The following is a 27,032-nucleotide window of genomic DNA, read 5'->3' on the forward strand; positions in this document are numbered from 1 at the left end:
CTGGCACACGGGTAATGATTTTCAATAAACCCACCTCCACAGCATTTCTGTGGGGAACCCAGGCAGTACCAATTGGAAAGAATGATTTTGGATGTAGATTACTACATTTTATGAAAAGGAACAAAACTAGGGCTCGACAAAGAAAAAGCCATTATACTATTCTGATGTTGGTCAAAGGGGGAAGGAAGCAGCATGGGAAGTTGTAGTAATGGGGTAAATGGATTCATAATTTGACATACTCCATGCAGGTCCTTACTAATTTTATAAAACAGGGTTTTACTCAGTTGTCACTAAATATGCAGAATTTGAAGGCAGTAGTGACCAGAGACAAAATGGCACAAATTGGCTAAAGACAGAGGGGCCTACAGGTCCCTTGGAATAAATGATTAGGATTACTGTGTCATGTTGCTTCCTAACTCCTCTGACAACATGACAGTTATTATTAATGACCTGGCTAAATTAGGAGGTACTCTGGGAAAAGCTGTCAACACCATCTTTTACCAAATTGGACACTGGTTTAATGGTGTATTTGGAAACGTGATGGGTAAGGTAATGATGTCCAGGTCTGCCATGATTGTTCCACTCCTGGTAGGACTACTGTGTTTTGTTGTTGCTTTAGGTATAATAAAATGCTTGGCTAGAAAGACTGTTGAACATTTGGGGATTATGGGACACATGTATGTTGGGGTGGTCACAAGAAGGGAGCAAATTTACCTAATGTGGTAGAGGGAAGATATGGGAGATACTGGAGCTTGTCATGTATATATGGGTCAACTGAGAGAAGAGTATAGTGATAGGAGAAACTATGCTAAAGGGGATTAGATTTACTGTAACAAGAGACAGGTGTAAACATTTCCAGGATAGAAGAAGGCATGGGAGCACCTTTTGGATAGATGTGGGTATGTAGTGACAAGAAGTATCTCACTTTACCTCCTGGATGGGGGGGGGGTGTTTATATTTGGGGAGAACAGAAATGTATATTTTAAGAATTCCAGTCACCGATCTTTTCAATGAAACAGGTATAACCAACTCTGGGGAACTGAAGCGTGCCAAATGCCTCAACTCAGACAATCAGAAAGCCTATTGTCATGTCCCACACCCGGGTGAGATTTTTGGTATGTCAATCATACCCTCCTGGGGTGTGGCTGTCCTAGGAAAGTGGGTAAACAATTTAACTTACTTTTTACAGTCCCATATGAATTTAACGATCCGAGGATTCAGTCAACTCTCATTAGATGTCCAAAATCTGAAAGCAGTTATCAGCCGCCATGAGTTGGCTTTAGATTATCTTTTGGCGAAGGAAGGAGGACACTAACGTACTAGGTATTGTTGATCCTGAAAATTGTGTTTTGCTCCTCCCTGACTCCTGAGAATATGACAGAAATTATTGACAAGATTGCTGATCTTAGTAAATCTCTAAAAAACTTAAAAATCTGGTTTTGACAAAATTGGTGACTGGTTTAATGTTAAATTTGGAAATGTGGGAAAAGTTATGTTGACTTTGTTTTCTTTGTTTACTCCTATACTTGTAGGTTTGGTGATTTTGGTTACTGTTTATATTTGTAAGAAAATGACTAACTGCTCTTGAACATGCTGGAATGATGGTGTTGGTGGAATCTGATACAAATTGTGCTGAAGGTGATACTGGTGCATTTATAATTTCTCTTAATCCCATTGTTTATTTAACTCTGTGGTTCTTCCCAGGACTCAGGAGGAATGGGAGTATAGCCAGATTCACCCACCCCCAACAGCATTCCAGGAACCTTAGGAGTTGTTTCTCCCTTTAGAAGGTCATCCCCGGGATCAAATGGATCCGGGGTATATGCCTAATCTATTTGATTTCAGAGGAGAATATTATGATTGAAGCTGTGAGACTAATTAGTCTCAAAGGGGGAAATGTCAGGATTCACCTAGCGGTCATGATTTGGGGCTGTACAAATGTTTGATGTATTAGAATAATTGATTATGCTTATGTTATATTAATAGAAGGGGAGGGGTTATAAGACCTAGACTATAGATTAACTATATATATATATAGTTTTAGAATTGTTCCACGGTTGTTTTCTGTCTGTCTCTGTCTGAGACAGAACTCTGCAGGGGAGTGTGGGAGATAAGAGACGAATTAGACATTCCACAATAAATCAGCTTTGGGGAGTGGACGTTTACTGCTAAGTGTAAGATACCACTAAAAGCCATTGTTTATATAGGGTTTTGGTCTCAGGAGTAGAAAGGTAATGACTTAGTCAGTGACATCACTAAGGCGGGACTTCGGTTTAATAAAACAACTTGAGACCTTTTGTTTGATGCAGAACTTACTCAGAAACATGCGTGCTATGTTCCTGTTTGTCAACTTCTGTCTGCAATTGCATTAACCTCACTAGGGTAGGGGGCAGCATTTGGAATTTTGGATGAAAAGCATGCCCAAATTAAACTGCCTGCTTCTCGGGCCCAGAAGATATGATATTCATATAACTGGTAGATTTGGATAGAAAACACACTACAGTTTCCAAAACTGTTCAAATGGTGTCTGTGAGTATAACAGAACTGATTTGGCAGGCGAAAACCTGAGAAAATCCATTCAGGAAGTAGTTTTTGTTTGTTGGTTTTGTAGTTTTCTATTCAATGCCATTACAGTATCCATTGACTTAGGACTCAAATTGCAGTTCCTATGCCTTCCACTAGATGTCAACAGTCTTTAGAAATTGTTTCAGGCCTGTATTCTGAAAAATGAGGGAATAAGAGCATTCGGAATGACTGGACGCTAAGTTTTCATGCGCACGACAGAGAGATAGCAATTCTTGTTAACTTTTTAAATTGACGACGTTATTGTCCTGTTGAAATATTATAGATTATTTAGGCTAAAAAACAACCTGAGGACTGAATATAAACATCGTATGACATATTTCTATGAACTTTACGGATACAATTTGGATTTTTTTGTCTTCCTGTTTTGACTGCGTTTGAGCCTGAAGAAAACGCGCTAACAAAATGGAGGTTTTTGTATACAAAGAGACTTTATCGAACAAAAGAAACATTTATTGAGTAAATTAGCGTCTGCTGAGTGCAACCATATGAAGATCATCAAAGGGATTCATTTTATCTCGATTTCTGACTCTGTTCTACTTGGCTGGTTACTGTGTGGGCTATGTTCGTGAGGTATGCTTTCGCCGTAAAGCATTTTATTTTATTTTTTAAATCTGACACCGTGGTTGGATTCACAAGAAGTTCATCTTAAACCTATGTAAAATATGTTTTGTTTTCTGAATTTTTATAATGAGTATTTCTGTATTTCAATTTGGCGCCCAGCAGTTTCACTGGCTGTTGAAGAGGTGGGACGCTAACGTCCCGCATAACCAAGAGAGGTTAATAAAGGTTTTTGAATGATTTAATTAAAGATATTGTCATAATGCTAATTTTACCAATGAACCAATGATTGACAAAGGACGTAAGGAACGAACCCTAACAAATGACACTTTTATATGTTTACATATCCTACATTACTCATCTCATATGTATATACTGTACTCGGTACCATCTACTGCATCTTGCCTATGCCGTTCTGTACCATCACTCATTCATATATCTTTATGTACATATTCTTTATCCCTTTACACTTGTGTGTATAAGGTAGTTGTTGTGAAATTGTTAGGTTAGATTACTCGTTGGTTATTACTGCATTGTCGGAACTAGAAGCACAAGCATTTCGCTACACTCGCATTAACATCTGCTAACCATGTGTATGTGACAAATCAAATTTGATTTGAGAAGAAGCAACTTGCTTGGTCCAAGATGCATGATGGACATTAGACCGGTGGAAATCTGTCTTTTGGTCTGATCAGTCCAAATTTGAGATTTGTTTCCAACCGCCGTGTCCTTGAGACGCAGAGTAGGTGTGGTTCCCACTGAAGCATGGAGGAAGTGGTGTGATGGTGCCTTGTTGGTGACATTGATTTATTTACAATTCAATGCACTTACCCAGCATGGCTACCACAGCATTCTGCAGCGATACTCCATCCCATCTGGTTTGCGCTTAGTGGGACTATCATTTGTTTTTCAACAGGACAACGACCCAACACCTCCAGGTTGTGTACGGGCTATTTGACCAATAAGGAGAGTGCTGGAGTGTTGCATTAGATGACCTGGCCTCCACAATCGACTGACCTCAACCCAATTGAGATGGTTTGGGATGAGTTCGACCGCAGAGTGAAGGAAAAGCAGCCAACAAGTGCTCAGCATATATGGGAACTCCTTCAAGAGTGTTGGAAAAGCATTCCAGGGTGAAGCTGGTTGAGAGAATGCCAAGAGTGTGCAAAGCTGTCAAGGGTGGCTACTTTGAAGACAATATACACTTTTTTGGTTACGAAATGATTCCATTTGTTTTATTTCATAGTTTTGATGTCACTATTATTCTACAATGTAGAAAATAGTAAAAATAAAGAAAAACCCTGGAATGAGTAGGTGTCCAAACTTTTGACTGGTACTGAACATATTACCTCGACTAATCGGTACCCCCTGTATATAGCCTAGTGTTTTATTGTTGCCCTTTTATTTTTTTAACTTTAGTTTATTTAGTAAGTATTTTTCTTAACTGCATTGTTGGTTAAGGGTTAAGGGCTTGTAAGTAAGCATTTCACAGTAAAGTCTACACCTGTTGTATTCGGCACGTGACAAATAAAATTTGATTTAAACTAAGGAAACAAAAGGTGAAAATTGTGCAAGGGAGGGGTGTAGCAATATGCGTCCTACTGGGGTGGTCTTACCTCTGCTACGTCTGGCAGGCCGCGGGACTGAAAGGAATCATGGGAGTTGCAGTCCAGAAACCTGGGTCCGAGGAGGGCTGTTCCACTGGAGGGGGTAAGGGAGCTTCGTCTACCATTATCAGGAGACACCAGGCTCGCTATGTGTGTGTGTGTGTGTGTGGGGGGGGGGGGGGGTGGGGGGTTTAAAGTTGTTTGAAATTGAGATGACACAATAAAAACTAAATCTCAGTTGAGCTTATGCTTCTGGGCTCAGAGTAATCATGCTTCAACTGGCTTCATCAGGTTCAGTTCAATTGAAAATCATTGCCAGAGACTGATGATAGTGGCTGCGTGTGCGTTTATACTGTGTGTGTGTGTGTGTGTGTGTGTGTGTGTGTGTGTGTGTGTGTGTGTGTGTGTGTGTGTGTGTGTGTGTGTGTCTTACATAGCAGGCAGCCAAATGAAGAGTCAGTGGAGTCGTTGGCGTACCACTGGGGGTCATGGCTGGGGGAAGGGATCCAGCCTCTGGAGGGGCTGACTGAGGTACAGGGTAGGAGCTTAGAGCACTCACTACCATTCAGCTTGGCAGGAGAGAGGGATGCCTCATCACCTGAGAGCGAGCGAAAGAGACAGCACATGAGAGAGATGTAAACAGATACAGGCTACACTACAAAAACAGCACAAAATCCTATTTTTAGAAGCACACGCACCTAATAACGCCCCCTTCACTTACCGTAGTGTGCCGAGTTGATGGCCAGCTCAATGATTGAGTCACTGATGTGCGTTTGTGGCCCTCCAGGAGCCATGGCTTCCTCCAGGGGTCCCGGGAGAGAGATGTCCAGCAGAGAGGCCACGCTGGGCGGGGAGAGGAGAGAGTCACCTGCCACTCCTGGAGACAGAGGGGTGAGGCCGTTCTGCAGCGAAACCTGGTGGAGGGTTAGTGAAAAAATGATACAGGGTTAGAATTAATGTATAGAAAATATTAAAATCTGTGCTCTTATTGGATAAGTTCCTGTGGCACCTCCCTCTTTCAAAACAGCTTGAACACGACCCAGGTTGATCTCTCTCCATCATCGTTTCTCTTTCCCTTCTATCAGTGTTCAACTCACCTCAGAGGCCTGCTGAAGGAGCTGTGTCTGGGGAGGACCATGACTAGCATGCGCCACTCCAGGGTGAGAGGTCGAGAGGGGCCTTCCGTCTGGACTGGGGGCCTCCAACTCCCGACAGGGGCTGCCTGGGATGATGCCTGCTGACTTGGCTGCCAGGTCAATGGCACCTGGATGGAAAAATATAGACTCATCACACATTGAATTGTCAAGAGTCTGATTACAGATGAATTGCACCATCATGTTTTAGCTTGCGCCAATTTCCAGCATCAGTGGGCCTGGCCTAGGTGGGCTTTAAAATAAGAAAATTGTTTAAAAATGTTAAAGAGAAAAACATGACCAGGTCCTAAAACTAACACCCGCCATCTGCCAACAGAGTAGATTTTGGCATTGGTGGGTAAGAGGTCTACTTCACCAGCCACGTTGGTGGGTCGACAGGGCTCCACAGTGCGAGTATTTCACTTGCATTAGTGAATACAAATAACCAAGTATGATCACATTTATAGCAATATACACTACATGACCAAAGGTATGTGGACATCTGTTCGTCAAACATATCATTCCAAAATCATGGGCATCAATATGGAGTTGGTCCCCCCTTTGCTGCTATAATAGCCTCCACTCTTCTGGGAAGGCTTTTCACTAGATGTTGGAACATTGCTGGGGGGACTTGCTTCCATTCAGCCACAAGAGCAATAGCGAGGTTGGGAACTGATGTTGGAGGATTAGATTAGGCCTGGCTCGCAGTCTGCGTTTCAATTCATCCCAAAAGTGTTCGATGGAGGTCAGGGCTCTGTGCAGGCCAGTCAAGTTCTTCCACACCGATCTCAACAAACTATTTCTCTATGGACCTCGCTTTGTGCACGGGGCATTGTCATGCTGAAACAGGAAAGGGCCTTCCCCAAACTGTTGCTACAAAGTTGGAAGCACAGAATTGTCTAGAATGTCATTTTATTATGTAGCGTTTCTATTTCCCTTCACTGGAACTAAAGGAGCCTAGCCAGAACCATGAAAAACAGCCCCAGACCCTTATGCAGTCGGGCAGGTAGTGTTCTCCTGGCATCCGCCAAAACCAGAAGTGTGATTCATCACTCCAGAGAACACGTCTCCACTGCTCCAGAGTTCAATGGCGGCAAGCTTTAAGCCACTCCAGCCGACGCTTGGCATTGCACATGGGGATCTTAGGCTCATTTTATGAAGCTCCCGACAAACAGTTCTTGTGCGGATGTTGCTTCCAGAGGCAGTTTGGAATTCGGTGCTGAGTGTTGCAGCCGAGGACAACACTCGGCAGTCCCGAGCACTACGAGCTTCAGCACCCGGCAGTCCCGTTCTGTATGCTTGTGTGGCCTACCACTTTGCGGCTGAGCCGCTGTTGCCATTAGACATTCCCACTTCACAGTAACAGCACTTACAGTTGACCGGGGCAGCTCTAGCAGGGCAGAAATTTGACGAACTGTCTAGTTGGAAAAGGTGGCATCCTATGATGGTGCCACGTTGAAAGTCACTGAGCTCTTCAGTAAGGCCATTCTACTGCCAATGTTTGTCTATGGAGATTGCATGGCTGTGTGCTCAATTCTATACACCTGTCAGCAACGTGTGTGGCTGAAACAGCCAAATACACCAATTTTAAGTGTTATCCACATACTTTTGTATATATAGTGTAAATGCTGCAGTAGCTGTTTTCAAAAGTATTTCTGACATTTTGTTTCTTAGCTGGTAAATTAATCGCACAAAGTCAAAGAACCACAAATCCTGAAATGCGCAGCATCACTGTGCTGCGCACAGGCATAAAGGTTTTTCTTAAGTCTACTCAAGTGAGACTTTGTCTTTGTGTTTCTTGGCTATTTACATTGTTTCGTTCACAAGCTAAGTTGTTTTTCAATGTTTGAGTTAACTGGTATGGAAGAGAAGACGGTGTGGTAGAGAGCTGCGGGTACCGACAGATCATTGCGCCGCAGTTTGCATTTTTCAAGGTCCCTTTTTTAAAAATGATTAATGAAAATTCACCACAAAGCTGTTTTCAGGGAGCAGGCAGTCAGAAGACTTTGGGATCTGGAAACAGTCGTCTTTCTGCTTTGTATGCGTTAGCCTACCATTTGTATTAAAAGCTCATCTGTCGCATTATTCACACGCTGCTTCAACTTCAGTAGCCTACCTCTCCGAGTTGGGTGTGCGAGATCAAGTGTGCCTAGTATGTGTGGTCTCATTGAAATAGAGTAGTTAATTTTCCAAGGAAATTAACTTAAATATGATTAGTTTACTACAGTATCAAAATAAATATTGATAATGGAAAGTGGAGGGTGCTCAACCCACAAATTGAGATGCAATAAAAAAAAAAGTAATCATTGAAAACAGAAAGGCGCAACACGTGCACAAGCTACCATAGTGAGCAAGCATTCATTTTCAATAAATATTGATAACTCATTTGTCTCTGCTTGCAAATCGTAAAAAAAGGTACGCTATAGCCTATATGCAAAACATAGCTCAAGAGAAAGTGTCTGCTGTCATCATTCTTGCTGCTTCAAGTTCAGTAGCCATGTGTGTGAGATCAGTTGCGAGTGTGGTCTCAATTAAATCGCATACTCTATAGCCTATGCATGGGCAGAGAAGCACGGGGCAGTTATCGTTCCAAGGAAATGTACTTCCTAAATATGATTAGGATATAGTTTACTGCATTGCCTAGAATTATGTATTGATCACCAATATTTGTATCAGTCTGAAAATAGTCCCACTCCTAAAACGTAGCTCAAGAGAAAATGGAAGTCTCGCCAACTCCGCGCTCTTCAAACGATGCTTAGCATATTGGCTGATATATTAGGGTATCTGTATTACTGGGCCACAAGAGAATCTCAGGTCATTTAACCTATTTCTTAGGTTGTTTTTGCACATTTTGATATTGCCTATAGGGCACAAAATTACTGGGACCATTGCTGGCAAATGAGCGTGTCACATATGCCTAAAATAACATTGCAGGACTGCGGTTGGGTTTGGGACCAGTTCTTCTGGTAGCATGTGGGAGTCAGACAGAAAGCCAGGGGGTGCAGTATGAACTACAAGACTACTAGTCACAACTCTCTTAATCTCACAGGCACAAACATGAGTCACATTCCCACGGTAACCTCCACCTCTTAAAGGGGCAGGTGACATTTTTGGTCTCATCTGATATTTTGGTTAAGACTCCGGTAACAAACAATGAAACAAAATAAAGCAATATACCACATTACTTCTTACTAGTAATACATATGTTTTAGAAACATCAAAACACGCTCATCTGGTTTATTATTTTTGGTGTCCGATTTTTGTAGGACTGGCAAAAAAAATCTGAGTGGCTGGTGGACCAAAAAGTTAGTTTCAGGCCCTGAACAGGTAGAGAGAAGAGGTACGTACTGGAGAGCTGACTGGACATCCTAGGGCCAGAGGTGATGGGCGGAGTTCTGGGGAGGAGGGGGCGGGTGGAGGGAGAGAGACGGGGCTGGATTGGCCGGAAAGAGCCTGTTCCTGAGGGGGAGACGGTAAGAAGAAAAAGCCAGTCAAGTCCAAACTATGGAGGTGAGTGTGGTTGAGTATTTCTAGCCCTGTTCAGATAGTTGGATAAAACATTTTTTGGGCACGAACATAGAATATTACTGCTCTCCAGTGCTTTTTATTCCTGCAGCACAATTACAAAAAAAGATGTTGTTACGATACTTCAAACATACCTACTTCCTTCATGTGATTAGATAAGTAAAAGCACGTTTTCAAATTAATTTATCATTTAAAATAGGTGTATGGGTTAGTTGACAGTTGACATACCAGTGGCAGATGAGTTGGAGAGGATGGAGAAGGAGCAGACGTGTTGAGGAGTGTCTCCAGTGGTGCGGGGGAGCAGGGTTCTCTGAGGAGGAACAAACAACAATTTCACATTAAAACAATCTGTTCAGATTTCAAGATGTACTAAGAACAACTCAATAGGTACACCAAACGACGGAAGAAGATGAGACTTACCTGGACCACGAGGGGCTTTCGAAGTGGCCGGCTCCTGTTTTTCCTTTGTTTCGGCAGGAAAATGTCTGACTGCATCTGTAAGAGGCAGAGATACAAACTGGTGAGGACCCAAAAAGGTGAAGAAAAAGATTTATCTGTGAACTGCGAGAAAATGTGCCTTTTTTTAGAATGAGGTTGTTACAACACCAACTTTTACTCAAGACATAATACCGGGCCAAGTATCACGATACCGAGTAGAATCGTGATCCCACAAGGTTTTGCCAGGTACCCTGTTCACATTTTCTATACGTTCTGCACGGTGCTGCACAAAAACCTGTCCCTTAAATTCACACCTCTACTCAAAACAACACAATGGATTAAACTTCATACTTTTTACTGTACAATAGAAAAGGCTACTGCAGAAAACATCTGATTTGCTCATATCCAAAGGCCTACCTGTGATTGGGCAAGACTCGAGGAATGTTGTAAGGAATACAAATGTATAATGAAATACATTTTCATTGTGGCAGTAAGGGTTAGGGTTACACTCAGATTAGGCCTATATGAAATCATCTTTATCCTACTGTTCAGACAACTTACCACACATAGCCTACACTCTCCCTCACACACAGCTCCCAAAAGTTTGGTACCTAACAGAATTTAAGGAACACCATTAAAATATATTTTTGATTCAGAATTACATTGATTAGGCATATGTATCCTACCTTTGAAGCATCTCTTTCAGTAGGCTATCTATCCCTTTTCTGTTTTTCCTGCACCATTCAAATGTGTGCAGAGCCAGGTAACATTACTAAACAAGGTAATTTGTTATCAAACCACAAGTAAACTCAGCAAAGAAAGATACATCCCTTTTTCAGGACCCTGTCTTTCAAAGATAACTAGTAAAAATCCAAATATCTACACAGATCTTCATTGTAAAGGGTTTAAACACTGTTTCCCATGCTTGTTCAATGAACCAAAAACAATTCATGAACAGGCACCTGTGGAACGGTCATTAAGACACTAACAGCTTACAGACGGTAGGCAATTAAGGTCATAGTTATGAAAACTTACGACACTAGAGGCCTTTTTACTGACTCTGAAAAACACCAAAAGAAAGATGCCCAGGGTCCCTGCTCATCTGCGTGAACGTGCAAGGAGGCATGAGGACTGCAGATGTGGCCAGGGCAATAAATTGCAATCTCCGTACTGTGTGATGCCTAAGACAGCGCTACAGGACGGACGGCTGATCGTCCTCGCAGTGGCAGACCACGTGTAACACCTGCACAGGATCAGTACATCCGAACATCACACCTGCGGGACAGGTACAGGATGGCAACAACAACTGCCCGAGTTACACCAGGAACGCACCACCCCTCCATCAGTGCTCAGACCGTCCGCAATAGGCTGAGAGGCTGGACTGAGGGCTTTGTAGGCCTGTTGTAAGGCAGGTCCTCACCAGACATCACCGGCAACAACGTCGCCTATGGGCACAAACCCACCGACGCTGGACCAGACAGGACTGGCAAAAAGTGCTCTTCACTGACGAGTCGCGGTTTGGTCTCACCAGGGGTGATGGTTGGATTCGCGTTTATCGTCAAAGGAATGAGCGCTACACCGAGGCCTGTACTCTGGAGCGGGATCGATTTGGAGGTGGAGGGTCCGTCATGGTCTGTGGCAGTGTGCATAGCATCATCGGACTGGGTTTGTTGTCATTGCAGGCAATCTCAACGCTGTGTGTTACAGGGAAGACATCCTCCTCCCTCATGTGGTACCCTTCCTGCAGGCTCATCCTGACATGACCCTCCAGCATGACAATGCCACCAGCCATATTGCTCGTTCTGTGCGTGATTTCCTGCAAGACAGGAATGTCAGTGTTCTGCCATGGCCAGCGAAGAGCCCGGAACTCAATCCAATTGAGCACGTCTGAGACCTGTTGGATCAGAGGGTGAGGGTTAGGGCCATTCCCCCCAGAAATGTCCAGGAACTGGCAGGTGCCTTGGTGGAAGTGGGGTAACATCTCACAGCAAGAACTGGCAAATCTGGTGCAGTCCATGAGGAGGAGATGCATTGCAGTACTTAATGCAGCTGGTGGCCACACCAGATACTGACTTACTTTTGACCCCCCCTTTGTTCAGGGACACATTATACCATTTCTGTTAGTCACATGTCTGTGGAACTTGTTCAGTTTATGTCTCAGTTGTTTAATCTTGTTATGTTCATACAACTATTTACATGTTAAGTTTGTTGAAAATAAACGCAGTTGACAGTGAGAGGACGTTTCTTTTTTTGCTGAGTTTAGTCTAAAACGTCCCGCGACATAATTTTATTAACTATGTAACGTGCACCAATTCATGATAGAAAGGGGTTTGGGCTAGAAACTTGATGTTTTAACTGTTGTAAAGACAAGTGTGACTGTCACTGTACTCAGTTTTTCCTCTACGGCAGTGGCACTCAGAGGCTGCGTGACAGCAAAGTCAGACTGGCCTGCTTTTTCTTACAGGCAAAATAAAAAAGATGGTCAATGTCCAAATATTTATGGACCTGACTAAGTTATTATTATTGTAGCTGTCTACCACAGCATATTGGAGTTGAAATGAAATAATGAATATGAGCTGAAAGTGCACACTTTGTTTTAATTTGAGGGTATTTACACCCAAATCGGGTGAACCGTATGAATTACAGCACTTTAAAAAAATATATATATATACATTTTTTTTTTATGTGGTCACCCCCTTTTTAAGGGACCAAAAGTAATTGGACAATTGGACGCTCAGCTGTTCCATGGCTAGGTGTGTATTACTCCCTCACTAGTTAATTTACAAGTAAAGCAGATAAAAGGCATTTGCATTTAAAATCAGTTGCCGTTAACCCTCAATATGAAGTCCAAAGAGTCCACTGCCAGTGAAGCAAGCCGTCATTAGGCTGAAAAATCTGAAACCCATCAGAGAGATAGAAAAAAACATTAGGTGTGGCCAAATCAACTATTTGGTACATTCTTATAAAGAAAGAACGCACTGGTGAGCTCAGGAACACCAAAAGGCACAGAAGACCAAGAAAAACAACTGTGGTGGATTACAGAAAAATTATTTCCCTGGTGAAGAAAAACCCCTTCACAACAGTTGGCAAGATCAAGAACACCCTCCAGGAGGTAGGCGTATCGGTGTCAAAGTCAACAATCAAGACTTCAGAGTACACAGAGGATTTACCACATATGTAAGCCTCAAAAACAGGAAGACCAGAATAGTTAGCCAAAAAACATCTAAAAGAGCCTGTACAGTTCTGGAACAACATCCTATGGACAGATGAGACAAAGATCAACTTGTACCAGAATGATGGGAAGAGAAGGGACGGAACGGCTCATGATCCGAAGCATTCCACCTCATCTATGAAGCATGGTGGAGGTAGTGTTATGGCATGTCTGGCTGCCAATGGAACTAGTTCCCTTGTATTTATTGATATGACTGCTGACAAAAGCAGCAGGATGAATTCTGAAGTGTTAAGGGCTACATTATCAGCTCAGATTCAGCCAAATGCTTCAAAACTCATTGGACGGCGGTTCACAGTGCAGATGGACAATGACCCGAAGCACACTGCGAAAGCAAACTGATACTTTAAGGAAAAGAAATGTAATGTTCTGCAATGGCTAAGTCAACCACCTGACATGAATCCAATTGAGCATGCATTAAACATGCTGAAGGCAAAATTCCCCAAGAACAAGCAGGAACTGAAGACCGCTGCAGTAAAAGGCCTGGCAGAGCATCACCAGGGAAGAAACCCACCAGCTGGTGATGTCTATAGGTTCCAGAATTTGCAACCAAGTATTAAAACTCACAATTTAATTTATGATTGTTAGTTTGTCCAATTACTTTTGAATCCCTAAAATTGGGGGGCTATGTATGAAAATGGTTGTAATTCCTACACGGTCCATACAATAATTGACAAAACCCTTAAATTAAAGATGAAAGTCCACACTTAAAGCACATCTTGATTATTTCCTTTCAAATCCATTGTGCTGGTGTACAGAGCCAAAATGATGAAAAACCCCATCACTGTTTGCAAACCATAGCTCACCATCACAGTAAATAACATTTGAAAACTGAAAGAACTGGATAGAGACAAACAGCTGAGTAGGCTAATGGCTGGTTAGGGGATGCGGCTGGCTGCTCACAGGTGTCACACGTGATATTGGATGAACAAGTGGGAGAATCTCAGTTGCACACTCCACCATACCTCACCATCACAGTAAATAACATTTGAAAACTGAAAGAACCGGATAGAGACAAACAGCTGAGTAGGCTAATGGCTGGTTAGGGGATGCAGCTGGCTGCTCACAGGTGTCACACATGATATTGGATGAACAAGTGGGAGAATCTCAGTTGCACACTCCATGCGTCCTCTCTCTCCTTCTCAAAACCCATTCAATGAGAAAGCCAGATGTCTCTCCTTGGACTGGGCGGTATTTTACTATATTCCGGTATTGACGCACGAACCAGTTTGGGTTTTTACTTTACCTTCTATAACTGTATTTGAATGTTTGGTTTGTTAAATGTGATATGCCGTGTGTAACATCCATTTTTATAGTTTACACCTCTACTTGAGTCATCCCTCGCCACTCTCCATGCTGCTTTCCAAACAGACCTAGCCCTGTCCCGTCACTTAACTTCTCTAGGGTAGGGGCCAGCATTTTCACATTTGGATGAAAAGCATACCCAAATTCAACTGCCAGTTACTCATCCCCAGGAGATAAGATATGCATATTATTAGCAGATTTGGATAGAAAACACTCTGAAGTTTCTAAAACTGTTTGAATCATGTCTGAGTATAACAGAACTTATTTAGCAGGCAAAACCCAGAGGACAAAACATTCAGATTTTTTTATTTTTTAGGTCACTGTCTTTTTAATGAGTTTTCATTGGGAAACCAGATTTCTAAGCGAATTGCTTGCAGTTCCTACGGCTTCCACTAGATGTCAACAGTCCTGGGAAATAGGTTGAGGTTATTCCTTTGTGTAATGAAGAAATACAGCCATCTTGAAGTCGAGGCACTCCAGGTGTCCTGGACATGTGCTTCAATCAAACAGAAGGCATGCAACATTTCATTTTAATCCTGTATTGAAAACATATCATCCCGTCTTCAATTTTATCGATTATTAACGTTAAAAAAATACCTAAAGTTGTATTACAAAAGTAGTTTGACATTTTTTGTTAACCTTTGAGATATTTTGTCGTCACGTTTGAGCAAGTTAGAACCGGTGTTTTTCTGGATCAAACGCGCCAAATAAATGGACATTTTGGATATATATCGACGGAATTAATCGAACAAAAGGACCATTTGTGATGTTTATGGGACATATTGGAGTGCCAACAACAGAAGCTCGTCAAAGGTAAGGCTTGAATTATATATTTTTTTCTGCGTTTTGTGTCGTCCTGCAGGGTTGAAATGTTCTCTCTCTTTTGTTTACTATGGTGCTATGCTCAGATAATAGCATCGTATGCTTTCGCTGAAAAGCCTATTTGAATTCTGACATGTTAGCTGGATTCACAACCAGTGTAGCTTTAATTTGGTATATTTCATGTGTGATTTAATGAAAGTTTGATTTTATAGTAATTTGGCGCTCTGCATTTTCTCAGGCTTTTTGCCAAGTGATACAGTAGCGTCTTGCCTAAACTCAGATTTTTGGATATAAATATGAACTTTACCGAACAAAAAATACATGTATTGTGTAACATGAAGTCCTATGAGTGTCATCTGATGAAGATTATCAAAGGTTAGTGATTAATTTTATCTCCATTTCTGCTTTTTGTTACTGGTCTCTTTAGCTGGAAAAATGGCTGTCTTTCTGTGACTTGGCTCATACCTAACATAATCGTTTGGTGTGCTTTCGTCGTAAAACCTTTTTGAAATCGGACACTTTGACACTTTACAAGTGTAGCTTTAAAATGGTGTAAAATACTTGTATGCTTGAGGAATTTGAATTATGGGATTTCTGTTGTTTTGAATTTGGCGCCCTGCAGTTTCACTGGCTGTTGACGAGGTGGGACGCTACCGTCCCACATACCCTAGAGAGGTTAAGGAGCGCATTTGTTGTTGCTTGACCACGAGACACTTGCGTTTAGTCTGCATGATTAATGCAGCACATGCAACAGATGTTGATAAATGTTGTTTCCACTTTGCTTTATAATATAAATCCACAATCATTCTATAATTACAGTGCATTCGGAAAGTATTCAGACCCCTTGACTTTCTCCACATTTTGTTACGTTACAGCCTTATTCTAAAACTGGATGAAATAGTTTAGCAATCTACACACAATATCCTATAATGACAACGCAAAAAAAAGATTAAAAATAATCTGAAATATCACATTAACATAAGTATTCAGAACGTTTATTCAGTACTTTGTTGAAGCACTTTTGGCAGCGATTAGTCTCGAGTCTTCTTGGGTATGACACTACAAGCTTGGCACACCTGTATTGGGGGGTTTCTCCCATTCTTCTCTGCAGATGCTTTCAAGCTCTATCAGGTTGGATGGGGAGCGTCGCTGCACAGGTATTTTCAGGTCTCTCCAGAGAAGCTCGATCGTGTTCAAGTCCGGGCTCTGGCAGGGCCACTCAAGGACATTCAGAGACTTGTCCCGAAGCCACTCCTACATTGTCTTGGCTGTGAGCTTAGTGTCATTGTCCTGTTGGAAAGTAAACCTTCGCGCCAGTCTGTCCTGAGCGCTCTGGAGCAGGTTTTCATCAAGGACCTCTGTACTATGCTCCGTTCATCTGTGCCTCGATCCTGACTAGTTCCCCAGTCCCTGCTGCTGAAAAACATCCCACAGCATGATGCTGCCACCACCATGCTTCACCGTAGGGATGGTGCAATGTTTCCTCCAGACGTGACAAATGGAATTTAGGCCAAAGAGTTCAATCTTGGTTTCATCTGACCAGAGAATCTTGTTTCTCATGGTCTGAGTGTCCTTTAGGTCCCTTTTTGGCAAACTCCAAGCTGGCTGTCATGTGCCTTTTACTGAGGAGTGTCTTTTGTCTGGCCACAACTATAAAAAAGGCCTGATTTGTGGAGTGTGCAGAGATGAGAAGCTTCCAGAAGGACAACCAGCTCCACAAAGGAACTCTGGAGCTCTGTTAGTGAGACCATCGGGTTCTTGGGGACCACCCTGACCAAGGCCCTTTAACGATTGCTCAGTTTGGCTGGGCGGCCAGCTCTAGGAAGAGTCTTGGTGGTTCGAAACTTCTTCCATTTAATAATTATGAAGGCCACTGTGTTCTTGGGGACCTTCAATGCTGCAGAGATGTTTTGGTACCCTTCCCCAGATCTGTGCCTCTACACAATCCTGTCTCAGAGCTCTATGGATAATTCCTTCCACCTCATGGCTTGGTTTTTGCTCTGACATGCACTGTCCAATGTGGGACCGTATATACAGGCGTGTGCCTTTCCAAATCATGTCCAATCAATTTAATTTACCACAGACTACTCCAATCAAGTTGTAGAAACATCAAGGACGATCAATGGAAAAAGGATGCACCTGAGCTCAAATTCCAGTCTCATAGCAAAGGGTCTGAATAAGGAGTTTTTTATACATTCGCAAAATTTTCCAAAAGCTTGTTTTTGCTTTGTCATTATGGGGTATTGTGTGTCAATTGAGGGAGAAAAAAATAAATAATCATTTAATCAATTTTAGAATAAGGCTGTAACGTAACAAAATGTGGAAAAAATATAGGGGTCTGAATACTTTCCGAATGCACTGTATATTGGAAATCACTGATAAGAGATGAGTTTGCATCCCTGAAGAGGGAAAATAAAATTATAAGAAGGGATGAAGAGTCCAGCTAGCTTATTTTTCTGAGAAAGACAATATGGAGAAAGTACGCAAAATGTCCTTACGCTGATGGAGTCGAGCTGTTGTCGGAAGGCGAGCTCGGCCTCCTTGTTGGGGGAGAACATGCGGGAGTGTCGGGAGCTGTTGGGGGGCAGGGTGGTGGGAACGGCAAACACCCCACCATCTGAGTCTCCCCCGGACACCAGCAGAGACCGCGGGAGGTTACGACCTGAGGAGGGATTCAAAGCCAAGGTTACAGTTATTTAGTATTGGTGTACATGAGATGTCTTACAAAGATACAAGTAAAAGACAAACACTACTTCGAGAATTGGTCCTCTGACCTAAAACTTTGGAGTTACTGGAGAAGTTTCGATAAGTGTAGGTTGTGTGTTTATGTGCATTTTCTCGTGAGAGAAGTTTGGTTAGCTACCGGACAATCCAGTGTTTGTTAACATCAGCTTTGCCGCTCGGACCCCCAGGGGCGGCAGTCGTCCACAGTTGGGGCTCCGTAACCCCACAGCCGGGGCCTTGCCTGGGGGGGTGAGGGACTGTTCCTCCTGGGATGGCTTTACCGGAGACGCGGCTGTGGAGCACAGCTCTGGAGCCTGGAGGAGAGGAAAGAAGATGGGAGAGAACATTCAAAGAAAAAAGGACTTAATGCTATATATCGCATAATCTGTTTACAAAGTCTCCAACAGTGTCTTCATCCCAATTCTCTACCCTTCTCCAGAAGTGTGCACTCGTTCCCTCCCCTTCATGCATTTAAAATGTTTGGTGTAAGCATGGCTAGAGGGAGTTACCACCATACTCTTCACATCAGTCAATTACTTTTAAATCCATGAGGGAGAGTGCAGGAGTGACCACGTCGGGTGAAGTGTAGAGAACTTGAAAGTGGCTATGAAGAATTTGCCCCACTAGGCGGTGTTGACTCACAGGTTTGGGGTTGACCTCTGATGACACCAGCCGGAGCAGACAGCGCAGGACACGGTGGGTGGAGGGTAGGGGCAGAGGGTGTGGTGACTGTAGCTGTGGGCATGTCTGCCCTGGTCCCTGTAGCCCCTCCTCCCCCAGCTCCGGGGCTGCAATAGCAGCCGGCTGCCACTCGTACAGAAGCTGCAGTTTCCCAGGTTTCCCCAGCATCAGGTACAGCTCTGCCAGAGTCACGTTGCTGTCTGACCCCCGCGAGCTCCAGCCCTCATCACAGATCCGCTGGGCCGACCGACCACCAGACACCGGGGTTGTGGTGCTGCCTCCATCAACCTCCTCTTTTCCTGGGGCTGCTGTCCACCCCTGCCCCTGGTCTGGAGGGACATCCTCCACCTGTTGCGGCACCGTTGCCAGTGGAGGTGTGGTGGGAACCAGGCGGTCCAACAGGGGGAGGGAGTTCCTCTCTGGAGAGGCACTGTCACTGCCGTTAAGCCCTGGGGTCCGCTCATCATGCCTGCACGGCTCAGTAGCAGAGCAAGAACCTTCCCCCTGGCCCTGAGAATTGGAGTCCCCATCTCCTTCCTTGGCCCCCAAGGCCTTCCCTACCCCTGGTCCTCCCCCCAGCCGCTTCTCCCCTTCCACCTGCCCCGCGGCTGCACCACCCTCCTGTTTCTGAGCCATAGACAACAGCAGCAAAGACGAAGGAGAAGGAAGAGGACGTACAGGAGAAGGAGATGTTATCTGGTTCAGATTCTTGTGCTCTGGCCCTACTCCTCCTCCCGACGTTCCTCCTTCAGGCATGGATACAGGGGTCTCGCCCCCTACCCGTCGAGCATCCCCACCACCACCGCCCCACCCAGGTTTGGCCACACCCCCCCGAGGGAGGAGGAGGAGCGGGGCCCCCTGGATGCCCAGAATCTGGGCGGTGGGGATCAGCTCCTTGGGGCCGGGCCGGGGCTTGCCGCTCTCCTGCCAGTGGACGGTGCAGGAGGCCTTGGAGTGGACCACACGGGCTACGCTGGGCAGGGCGGTCAGGGTGCTGGTCTCAGCTGGGTACAGGAACAGGTCCTCGTCTGCTCTGCAGGGAAGAGCAGGGCTGCCGCTACCGCCACCACTGTGCTGTTGGGTTCCCTCTAACGCCTCGCGCTCCTGCAGGCTCTTCAGCTGAACACAGTATGGTCAAGGGAGGGTCAGCAGAGAAGCGGTAGATTCAAAGTAAAATAAACAAAAACAAGAATTGAGCATCAACTAGGCTAAATACACTGCTCAAAAAAATAAAGGGAACACTTAAACAACACAATGTAACTCCAAGTCAATCACACTTCTGTGAAATCAAACTGTCCACTTAGGAAGCAACACTGATTGACAATAAATTTCACATGCTGTTGTGCAAATGGAATAGACAAAAGGTGGAAATTATAGGCAATTAGCAAGACACCCCCAAAAAAGGAGTGATTCTGCAGGTGGTGACCACAGACCACTTCTCAATTCCTATGCTTCCTGGCTGATGTTTTGGTCACTTTTGAATGCTGGCGGTGCTCTCACTCTAGTGGTAGCATGAGACGGAGTCTACAACCCACACAAGTGGCTCAGGTAGTGCAGTTCATCCAGGATGGCACATCAATGCGAGCTGTGGCAAAAAGGTTTGCTGTGTCTGTCAGCGTAGTCTCCAGAGCATGGAGGCGCTACCAGGAGACAGGCCAGTACATCAGGAGACGTGGAAGAGGCCGTAGGAGGGCAACAACCCAGCAGCAGGACCGCTACCTCCGCCTTTGTGCAAGGAGGTGCACTGCCAGAGCCCTGCAAAATGACCTCCAGCAGGCCACAAATGTGCATGTGTCTGCTCAAACGGTCAGAAACAGACTCCATGAGGGTGGTATGAGGGCCCGACGTCCACAGGTGGGGGTTGTGCTTACAGCCCAGCACCGTGCAGGACGTTTGGCATTTGCCAGAGAACACCAAGATTGGCAAATTCGCCACTGGCGCCCTGTGCTCTTCACAGATGAAAGCAGGTTCACACTGAGCACATGAGCACATGTGACAGACGTGACAGAGTCTGGAGACGCCGTGGAGAATGTTCTGCTGCCTGCAACATCCTCCAGCATGACCGGTTTGGCGGTGGGTCAGTCATGGTGTGGGGTGGCATTTCTTTATGGGGCCGCACAGCCCTCCATGTGCTCGCCAGAGGTAGCCTGACTGCCATTAGGTACCGAGATGAGATCCTCAGACCCCTTGTGAGACCATATGCTGACATATGCACATTTGTGGCCTGCTGGAGGTCATTTTGCAGGGCTCTGGCAGTGCACCTCCTTGCACAAAGGCGGAGGTAGCGGTCCTGCTGCTGGGTTGTTGCCCTCCTACGGCCTCCTCCACGTCTCCTGATGTACTGGCCTGTCTCCTGGTAGCGCCTCCATGCTCTTGAGACTACGCTGACAGACACAGCAAACCTTTTTGCCACAGCTCGCATTGATGTGCCATCCTGGATGAACTGCACTACCTGAGCCACTTGTGTGGGTTGTAGACTCCGTCTCATGCTACCACTAGAGTGAGAGCACCGCCAGCATTCAAAAGTGACCAAAACATCAGCCAGGAAGCATAGGAATTGAGAAGTAGTCTGTGGTCACCACCTGCAGAATCACTCCTTTTTTGGGGGTGTCTTGCTAATTGCCTATAATTTCCACCTTTTGTCTATTCCATTTGCACAACAGCATGTGAAATTTATTGTCAATCAGTGTTGCTTCCTAAGTGGACAGTTTGATTTCATAGAAGTGTGATTGACTTGGAGTTACATTGTGTTGTTTAAGTGTTCCCTTTATTTTTTTGAGCAGTGTATATCTGTCGATCTCTTGAAGTACTATGGATCACCTCAATTGAGACTTTTTAACCAGCTGGTTGTCTGGTGCTAATTTCATGCGATTCTATACTTGACCAGATAAAAAATAAAATAAAATGTACCAGTTAGACCACAACCTAAGTGCTATAAGATGGGCATGACATGACTGCTATGATGTGAAAGGATACGATGAGCTGATCCTGGACATCCCACTTCTGTTTCAGGAACTCGATCAGGCTGGACACCTTCCTATGCAGCTCCACCACCATCCTACATCACCGCACAGAAGAATGGACAATGTTAGAAAATATTTACATTTCTCAGCAAAGCTCCTGTAGACAACAAAGCTCAAACACTGACAGGGGCATGTTCAGCAGGATACAACCTAGCAAAACCCATCTTTAAACCAAAATATGATAATGACAATACACTTCATGTAATGGCCACCATGTATGGGGATACAAACAGGTTGGGTGTCCCAGAAGCATAAAGATTGCAAAGCCCATCTTATTTTCAAACACGCCTAACGTTCTATTATTTAAAAAATAAAATAAAAATCTATTATTTATTCAAGGAAAACTCATTGAGACCAGGCTCATTCTCAGGGTGCCCTGATCACAGTAATACAGCAATCAATACAATGTTATATTTTTATTTAACACAAAATTTGGGAAAAATAGTTACAATTAGCGCTGTTACGGTGACCGTATTACCTCCACACCGGCAGTCACAAGTCACGACCGCAGTCAAATTCCACGTGACCGTTTAGTCACGGTAATTAGTCTTCTCCAAGCTCTGATGGGGCATTAGTAGCCTACCAAACTTGCTAACTGCCTGGTATTCAGCACACTATTGTCCCTCTATATTTTGCAATGTCAGAGTGATTAATCAAACATTTGAATCAAAACACTTCATGAGAGATCACGCTCTTGTTATGCAATATTTCTATAGGCTATGCAATTGCATGAGATAGTAGCCTCTATTAAAAAGAGGATATCAAAACTATCAGCTTTCAATAGGCTTTCAAGCTTTCAATTCTTAATATTAAGCATATTGCTTCTCTTCACAACAGGAGTATAGCAGTATAGCATACCTGGCTGGCATGAAAATGAACCACAGGAAAAGCATCCTCCATTCACTATTTAAGTGCATAGAGTACATGTATTTTTTCAACCTGCCCCTGTTGAGACAGGTGCATAGTCCATTTTAAATAAAAATTGACACATGATTTAGTATATATGTAAAGACAATATTAAATTAAGAATAGTCTGATGGGTGACAATATTAGCCTATCACTTGTGAATGATGCCCAGCTTGTGTGCAGTAAGGCAAGAAACAGCACATCTAAAAAATAAAAATAAACTACACTTTTTCAAAATCATAGTCGCACATAGACCTATATGTTTTGATAAGGTTTGTATCACAATTTAAGTGACCACATACCTTCTTAAAATGAAGCATACTAATCTGCTTTACAATGGTTGTCTAGCCTAACTGGCATACATACGCAGCGCGTGAGTTTCACGTTTGGGGAAGATCATTGTCACCATAAAAATGCACATTTATAATAAAAGCATTACATGCAAAATCGCATTTGTCATCACTTTTGATAATGGTATTTTGCAAATTGATTGCATTTTGGAACAGTCACTGCCGTGTGCACATTGCTGCGCTTATAATGTGAAGAAATAGCCTAATAGTTTATCAACATTTTAAGCTAAATGGTTTGATCTGTTGCGTCAGCCTCATTGCTTTTAAAAGTTTTGAAGTTAGTGGTTGTATTAGTTTGGGATCTATCGCATCCCACAACTGTCCCAGACAATGTTTGAAATATTTATTTAAAACGTACAGAATAGGTCAACTTTTGTACTATGGGGGATAGTAGATTGACATAGGCTAGTGCTTTTGCTGTTTGTTAGGCCTACTCATCTTGTTTGCTGACGAAAAGTAAATGTGGACCCGATCACGTTATGGGTATTGGCTACTAAGAATTTAGATATCTGAGAGGTGCTTCGGAGCACGCAGCCAGGAGAATTAAAACTCTTATTTTCAGGGTGAAAAAGGCATGAATTTTTTTTTTGGGGGGGGGGCGGCATTACGGCGGCACAAAGGGGATGCAGCCGGGAAAGTCGAGGCCTGGTGAGAATATTATCAAGCCCATGTCAAATTGTGAATGAGAGACTGTGTAGTGTGCAGCCTGCGCAAAAAAAACAAAGCAGAGCTCATGCCTTCCATGGTATTTTTTTCCAAATCATTAGAGTTGCATCATGCAGCCTTAGAATGTATTAAAATTCTAAACATATAGCTCAACGTTTGTATCACAACTAAAGTTCCAGAATTAACTCTAAATTAAGCATATAAGAGGACCTGTCTTTGTTAACTTCTTATGGATAGGTGGCAGCATTTTCAAATTTGGATGAAAAGCGTGCAAAGAGTAAACTGCCTCCTGCATATTATTATTAGTATTGGATAGAAAACACTCTGAAGTTTCTAAAACGGTTTGAATGATGTCTGTGAGTATAACATAACTCATATGGCAGGCAAAAACCTGAGAAAAAATCCAAACAGGAAGTGGGAAATCTGAGGTTTGTCGTTTTTAAACTCAGCCCCATTGAATATAGAGTGGGATATTGGTTATGTTGTACTTCCTAAGGCTTCCACTAGATGTCAACCGTTTTTAGAACGTTGTTTGATGCTTCTACTATGAAGGGGGGCTAAATGAGAGGGGAATGAGTCAGAGGTCTGCCAGCAGCCTCGAGCTCAGTCATGCGCATTCACATGAGGTAGCTCTCGTTCCATTGCTTTTCGACAGACAATGGAATTCTCCGGTTGGGACATTATTAAACATTTATGATAAAAAAACATCCTAAAGATTGATTCTATATATCGTTTGATTTGTTTCTACGACCACTAATATAACTTTTTGGAATTTCCGTCCGACATTTCCGCTGGACTTGCCCGCGCCTCGTGAGTTTTGATTTGTTTACTAAACTCCCTAACAAAAGGAGGAATTTGGACATAAATGGACTTCATGGAACAAATCAAACATTTATTGTGGAACTGTCATTCCTGGGAGTGCATTCTGACGAAGATCATCAAAGGTAAATTCATATTTTGTAATGATATTTCTGATTTATGTTGACTCCAACATGGCGGATATTTCTTTTGGCTGGTTTGGGCTCTGAGCGCTGTACTCAGATTATCGCATGGTATGCTTTTTCCGTAAAGTAAAAAAAAAATCTGACACAGCGGTTGCATTAAGGAGAAGTGGATCTAAAATTCCATGCATAACACTTGGATCATTTAGCAATGTTTATTATGAGTATTTCTGTAAATTGATGTGGCTCTGCAAAATCACCGGATGTTTTGGAACTACTGAACATAACTCAGATTCTGGGATATAAATATTAACTTTATCAAACAAAACATACATGTATTGTGTAACATGAAGTCCTATGAGTGTCATCTGATGAAGATCATCAAAGGTTAGTGATTAATTTGATCTCTATTTGTGCTTTTTGTGACTCCTCTCTTTGGCTGGAAAAATGGCTGTGTTTTTCTGTGACTAGGTACTGACCTAACAATCGTTTGGTGTGCTTTTGTCGTAAAGCCTTTTTGAAATCGGACACTGTGGCTGGATTTACAACAACTTTATTTTTAAAATGGTATAAATTACTTGTATGTTTGAGGAATTTTAATTACAGGATTTCTGTTTTGAATTTGGCGCCCTGCAAATTCACTGGCTGTTGAGGTGGGTCGCTTGCGTCCCGAATATCCCAGAGAGGTTAACTAGCTCATCAGTATGTTTTTTAAACATTTGTCAAGACTGGAAAAACAGCTTCTATCTCAAGGCCATCAGACTGCTAAACAACGATCACTAACTGCAATCACTAAAGTGACCCAATCACTGGCCACTAATAAATGGATCACTAGTCACTTTAAACAATGCCACTTTAAATAATGTTTACATATCTTACATTACTCATGGCCATCGCTCATCCATATATTTATATGTACATATTCTCATTCACCCCTTTAGATATGTGTGTATTAGGTAGTTGTTGGGAAATTGTTAGATTACTTGTTAGATATTACTGCATTGCCGGAACTAAAAGCACAAGCATTTCACTACACTCGCATTAACATCTGCTAACCATGTGTATGTGACCAAGAAACTTTTATTTGAATCCAAATGCCCAGACATTTATAGGCGGGAACCCGATCTATGGGACAAACACTCAATAAATATGTAGTCCATCTGAAAGATTTTTGCGCGAATTCAAGAACATGCATTTAGTCTTGCCCACATTACATAGAGGTTTTAAACCAACCAGTGCTTGTTGTAAGGCAACAAAGTCAGAATGCAGCGCAACACAACACCTCGTCTACAGTTGGGGCAATGTAATGCATAACAGTATTGTCTGCATACAGATTAATATTACAAGATTTAACACAGATTTATTTATTTAAATAGTATAGAGAACAGGTCCCTAATACTGACCCTGCGGTACACCTTTCGTAATATCCAGGAAGCTAGACTAAACACCATCAGAAACAGTGTTTTGTCTGACATAATGCTAAAACCCCTTGCAAGAAGCCTGATCCAGGCCTACCTTTGAATGAGAATGTGATTGTCAACAGTGTCGAAGGCATTGGAAAGGACATTGTCTTTAGTCAGTTGACACTGACCTGAGGCGAGGATTATGGGCCAGACTCTGGACACGGGCCCAGGAGTGGTTGCTACGCGGCTGCAGCTCCACAGCAACTTTCAGAGGTAGACGCACAGGCTTCTGGTCCTCTTCATCACTCACTCCTAGAGAGGAAGTGAGCAAGCGAGATAGAAAGGGAGGTGTAAAAGGAAAGGAGGATAAGATTTGTTCTCTCCGGTCCTGAGATGATCAGCATCATAATCACCACTTACTCTCCCTTACTCATACCGCCCCTTTCCTGAGTACTACCATGGAAATCCATCCCCTCCTGCCCACTTGCATGACTCCGCAACATCCCCATTCATACCCTTCTTCCCGCTGTGTGAGTGTGTGTCTGTTTGTGTGTACACTCACCATCTGGGTCACACAGCCTCTTGAGCGCACGGCACATGGGAGCTTTGATGCGCAGATTCCTGCCTTTAGAACGCACTGTGGTCGCCCTGGGAGAATACAGCAGAACCATGAGAGAACCGCAAAACACACAAACTACATCCAAATAACAATTGCACAACTATCTACACTGGACAAAAATATAAAAAGTATACATGTAAAGTGTTGATTCCATGTTTCATGAGCTGAGAAAACAAAATCCATAGTTCCATATGCACAAAGAGCTTACTTTTCAATTTTTTGGGACTATGGAATATCAAGAAGCTGATTAAACAAGTGCACCTTGTGCTGGGGACAATAAAAGTCTCAAGTTGAGAGGGAGCGTGCAATTGTCATGCTGACTGCAGGTATGTCCACCAGCGCGGTTGCCAGAAACGTTAATGTTAATTTCTTTACCATAAGCTGCCCACCCACTGGGGAGCCAGGCCCAGCCATCAGAATGAGTTTCTTTCCACAAAATGGCTTTATTACAGACAGAAATACTACTCAGTTTCATCAGCTGCCCGGTTGGCTGGTCTCAGACAATCACGCAAATGA

The 27,032-nt window shown here is 43.3% G+C and overlaps 1 protein-coding gene across 7 annotated transcripts in view; it reads right to left on the bottom strand.

Moving 5' to 3' along the window:
- LOC139577605 (protein cramped-like) overlaps positions 1-27,032 on the bottom strand; it is a 71,736-nt gene that overhangs the window by 15,998 nt on the left and 28,706 nt on the right. For 6 of the 7 annotated variants that reach the window (XM_071404737.1, XM_071404736.1, XM_071404733.1 and 3 more), the window contains exons 7-19: positions 26,460-26,545; positions 26,086-26,209; positions 21,585-21,666; positions 18,570-19,727; positions 18,067-18,241; positions 17,702-17,865; positions 9,830-9,904; positions 9,638-9,719; positions 9,233-9,343; positions 5,849-6,015; positions 5,473-5,665; positions 5,185-5,349; positions 4,761-4,897 (exon numbers count right to left, since the gene is read on the bottom strand). In XM_071404737.1, the coding sequence (XP_071260838.1) occupies positions 4,761-4,897; positions 5,185-5,349; positions 5,473-5,665; positions 5,849-6,015; positions 9,233-9,343; positions 9,638-9,719; positions 9,830-9,904; positions 17,702-17,865; positions 18,067-18,241; positions 18,570-19,727; positions 21,585-21,666; positions 26,086-26,209; positions 26,460-26,545 (2,719 nt within the window). The remainder of the gene's footprint in view (positions 1-4,760; positions 4,898-5,184; positions 5,350-5,472; positions 5,666-5,848; positions 6,016-9,232; positions 9,344-9,637; positions 9,720-9,829; positions 9,905-17,701; positions 17,866-18,066; positions 18,242-18,569; positions 19,728-21,584; positions 21,667-26,085; positions 26,210-26,459; positions 26,546-27,032) is intronic. The other variant, XR_011675344.1, reaches the window with a different exon arrangement.

This window comes from Salvelinus alpinus, chromosome 6 (assembly GCF_045679555.1).
Source record: "Salvelinus alpinus chromosome 6, SLU_Salpinus.1, whole genome shotgun sequence".
NCBI lineage: Eukaryota > Metazoa > Chordata > Actinopteri > Salmoniformes > Salmonidae > Salvelinus > Salvelinus alpinus.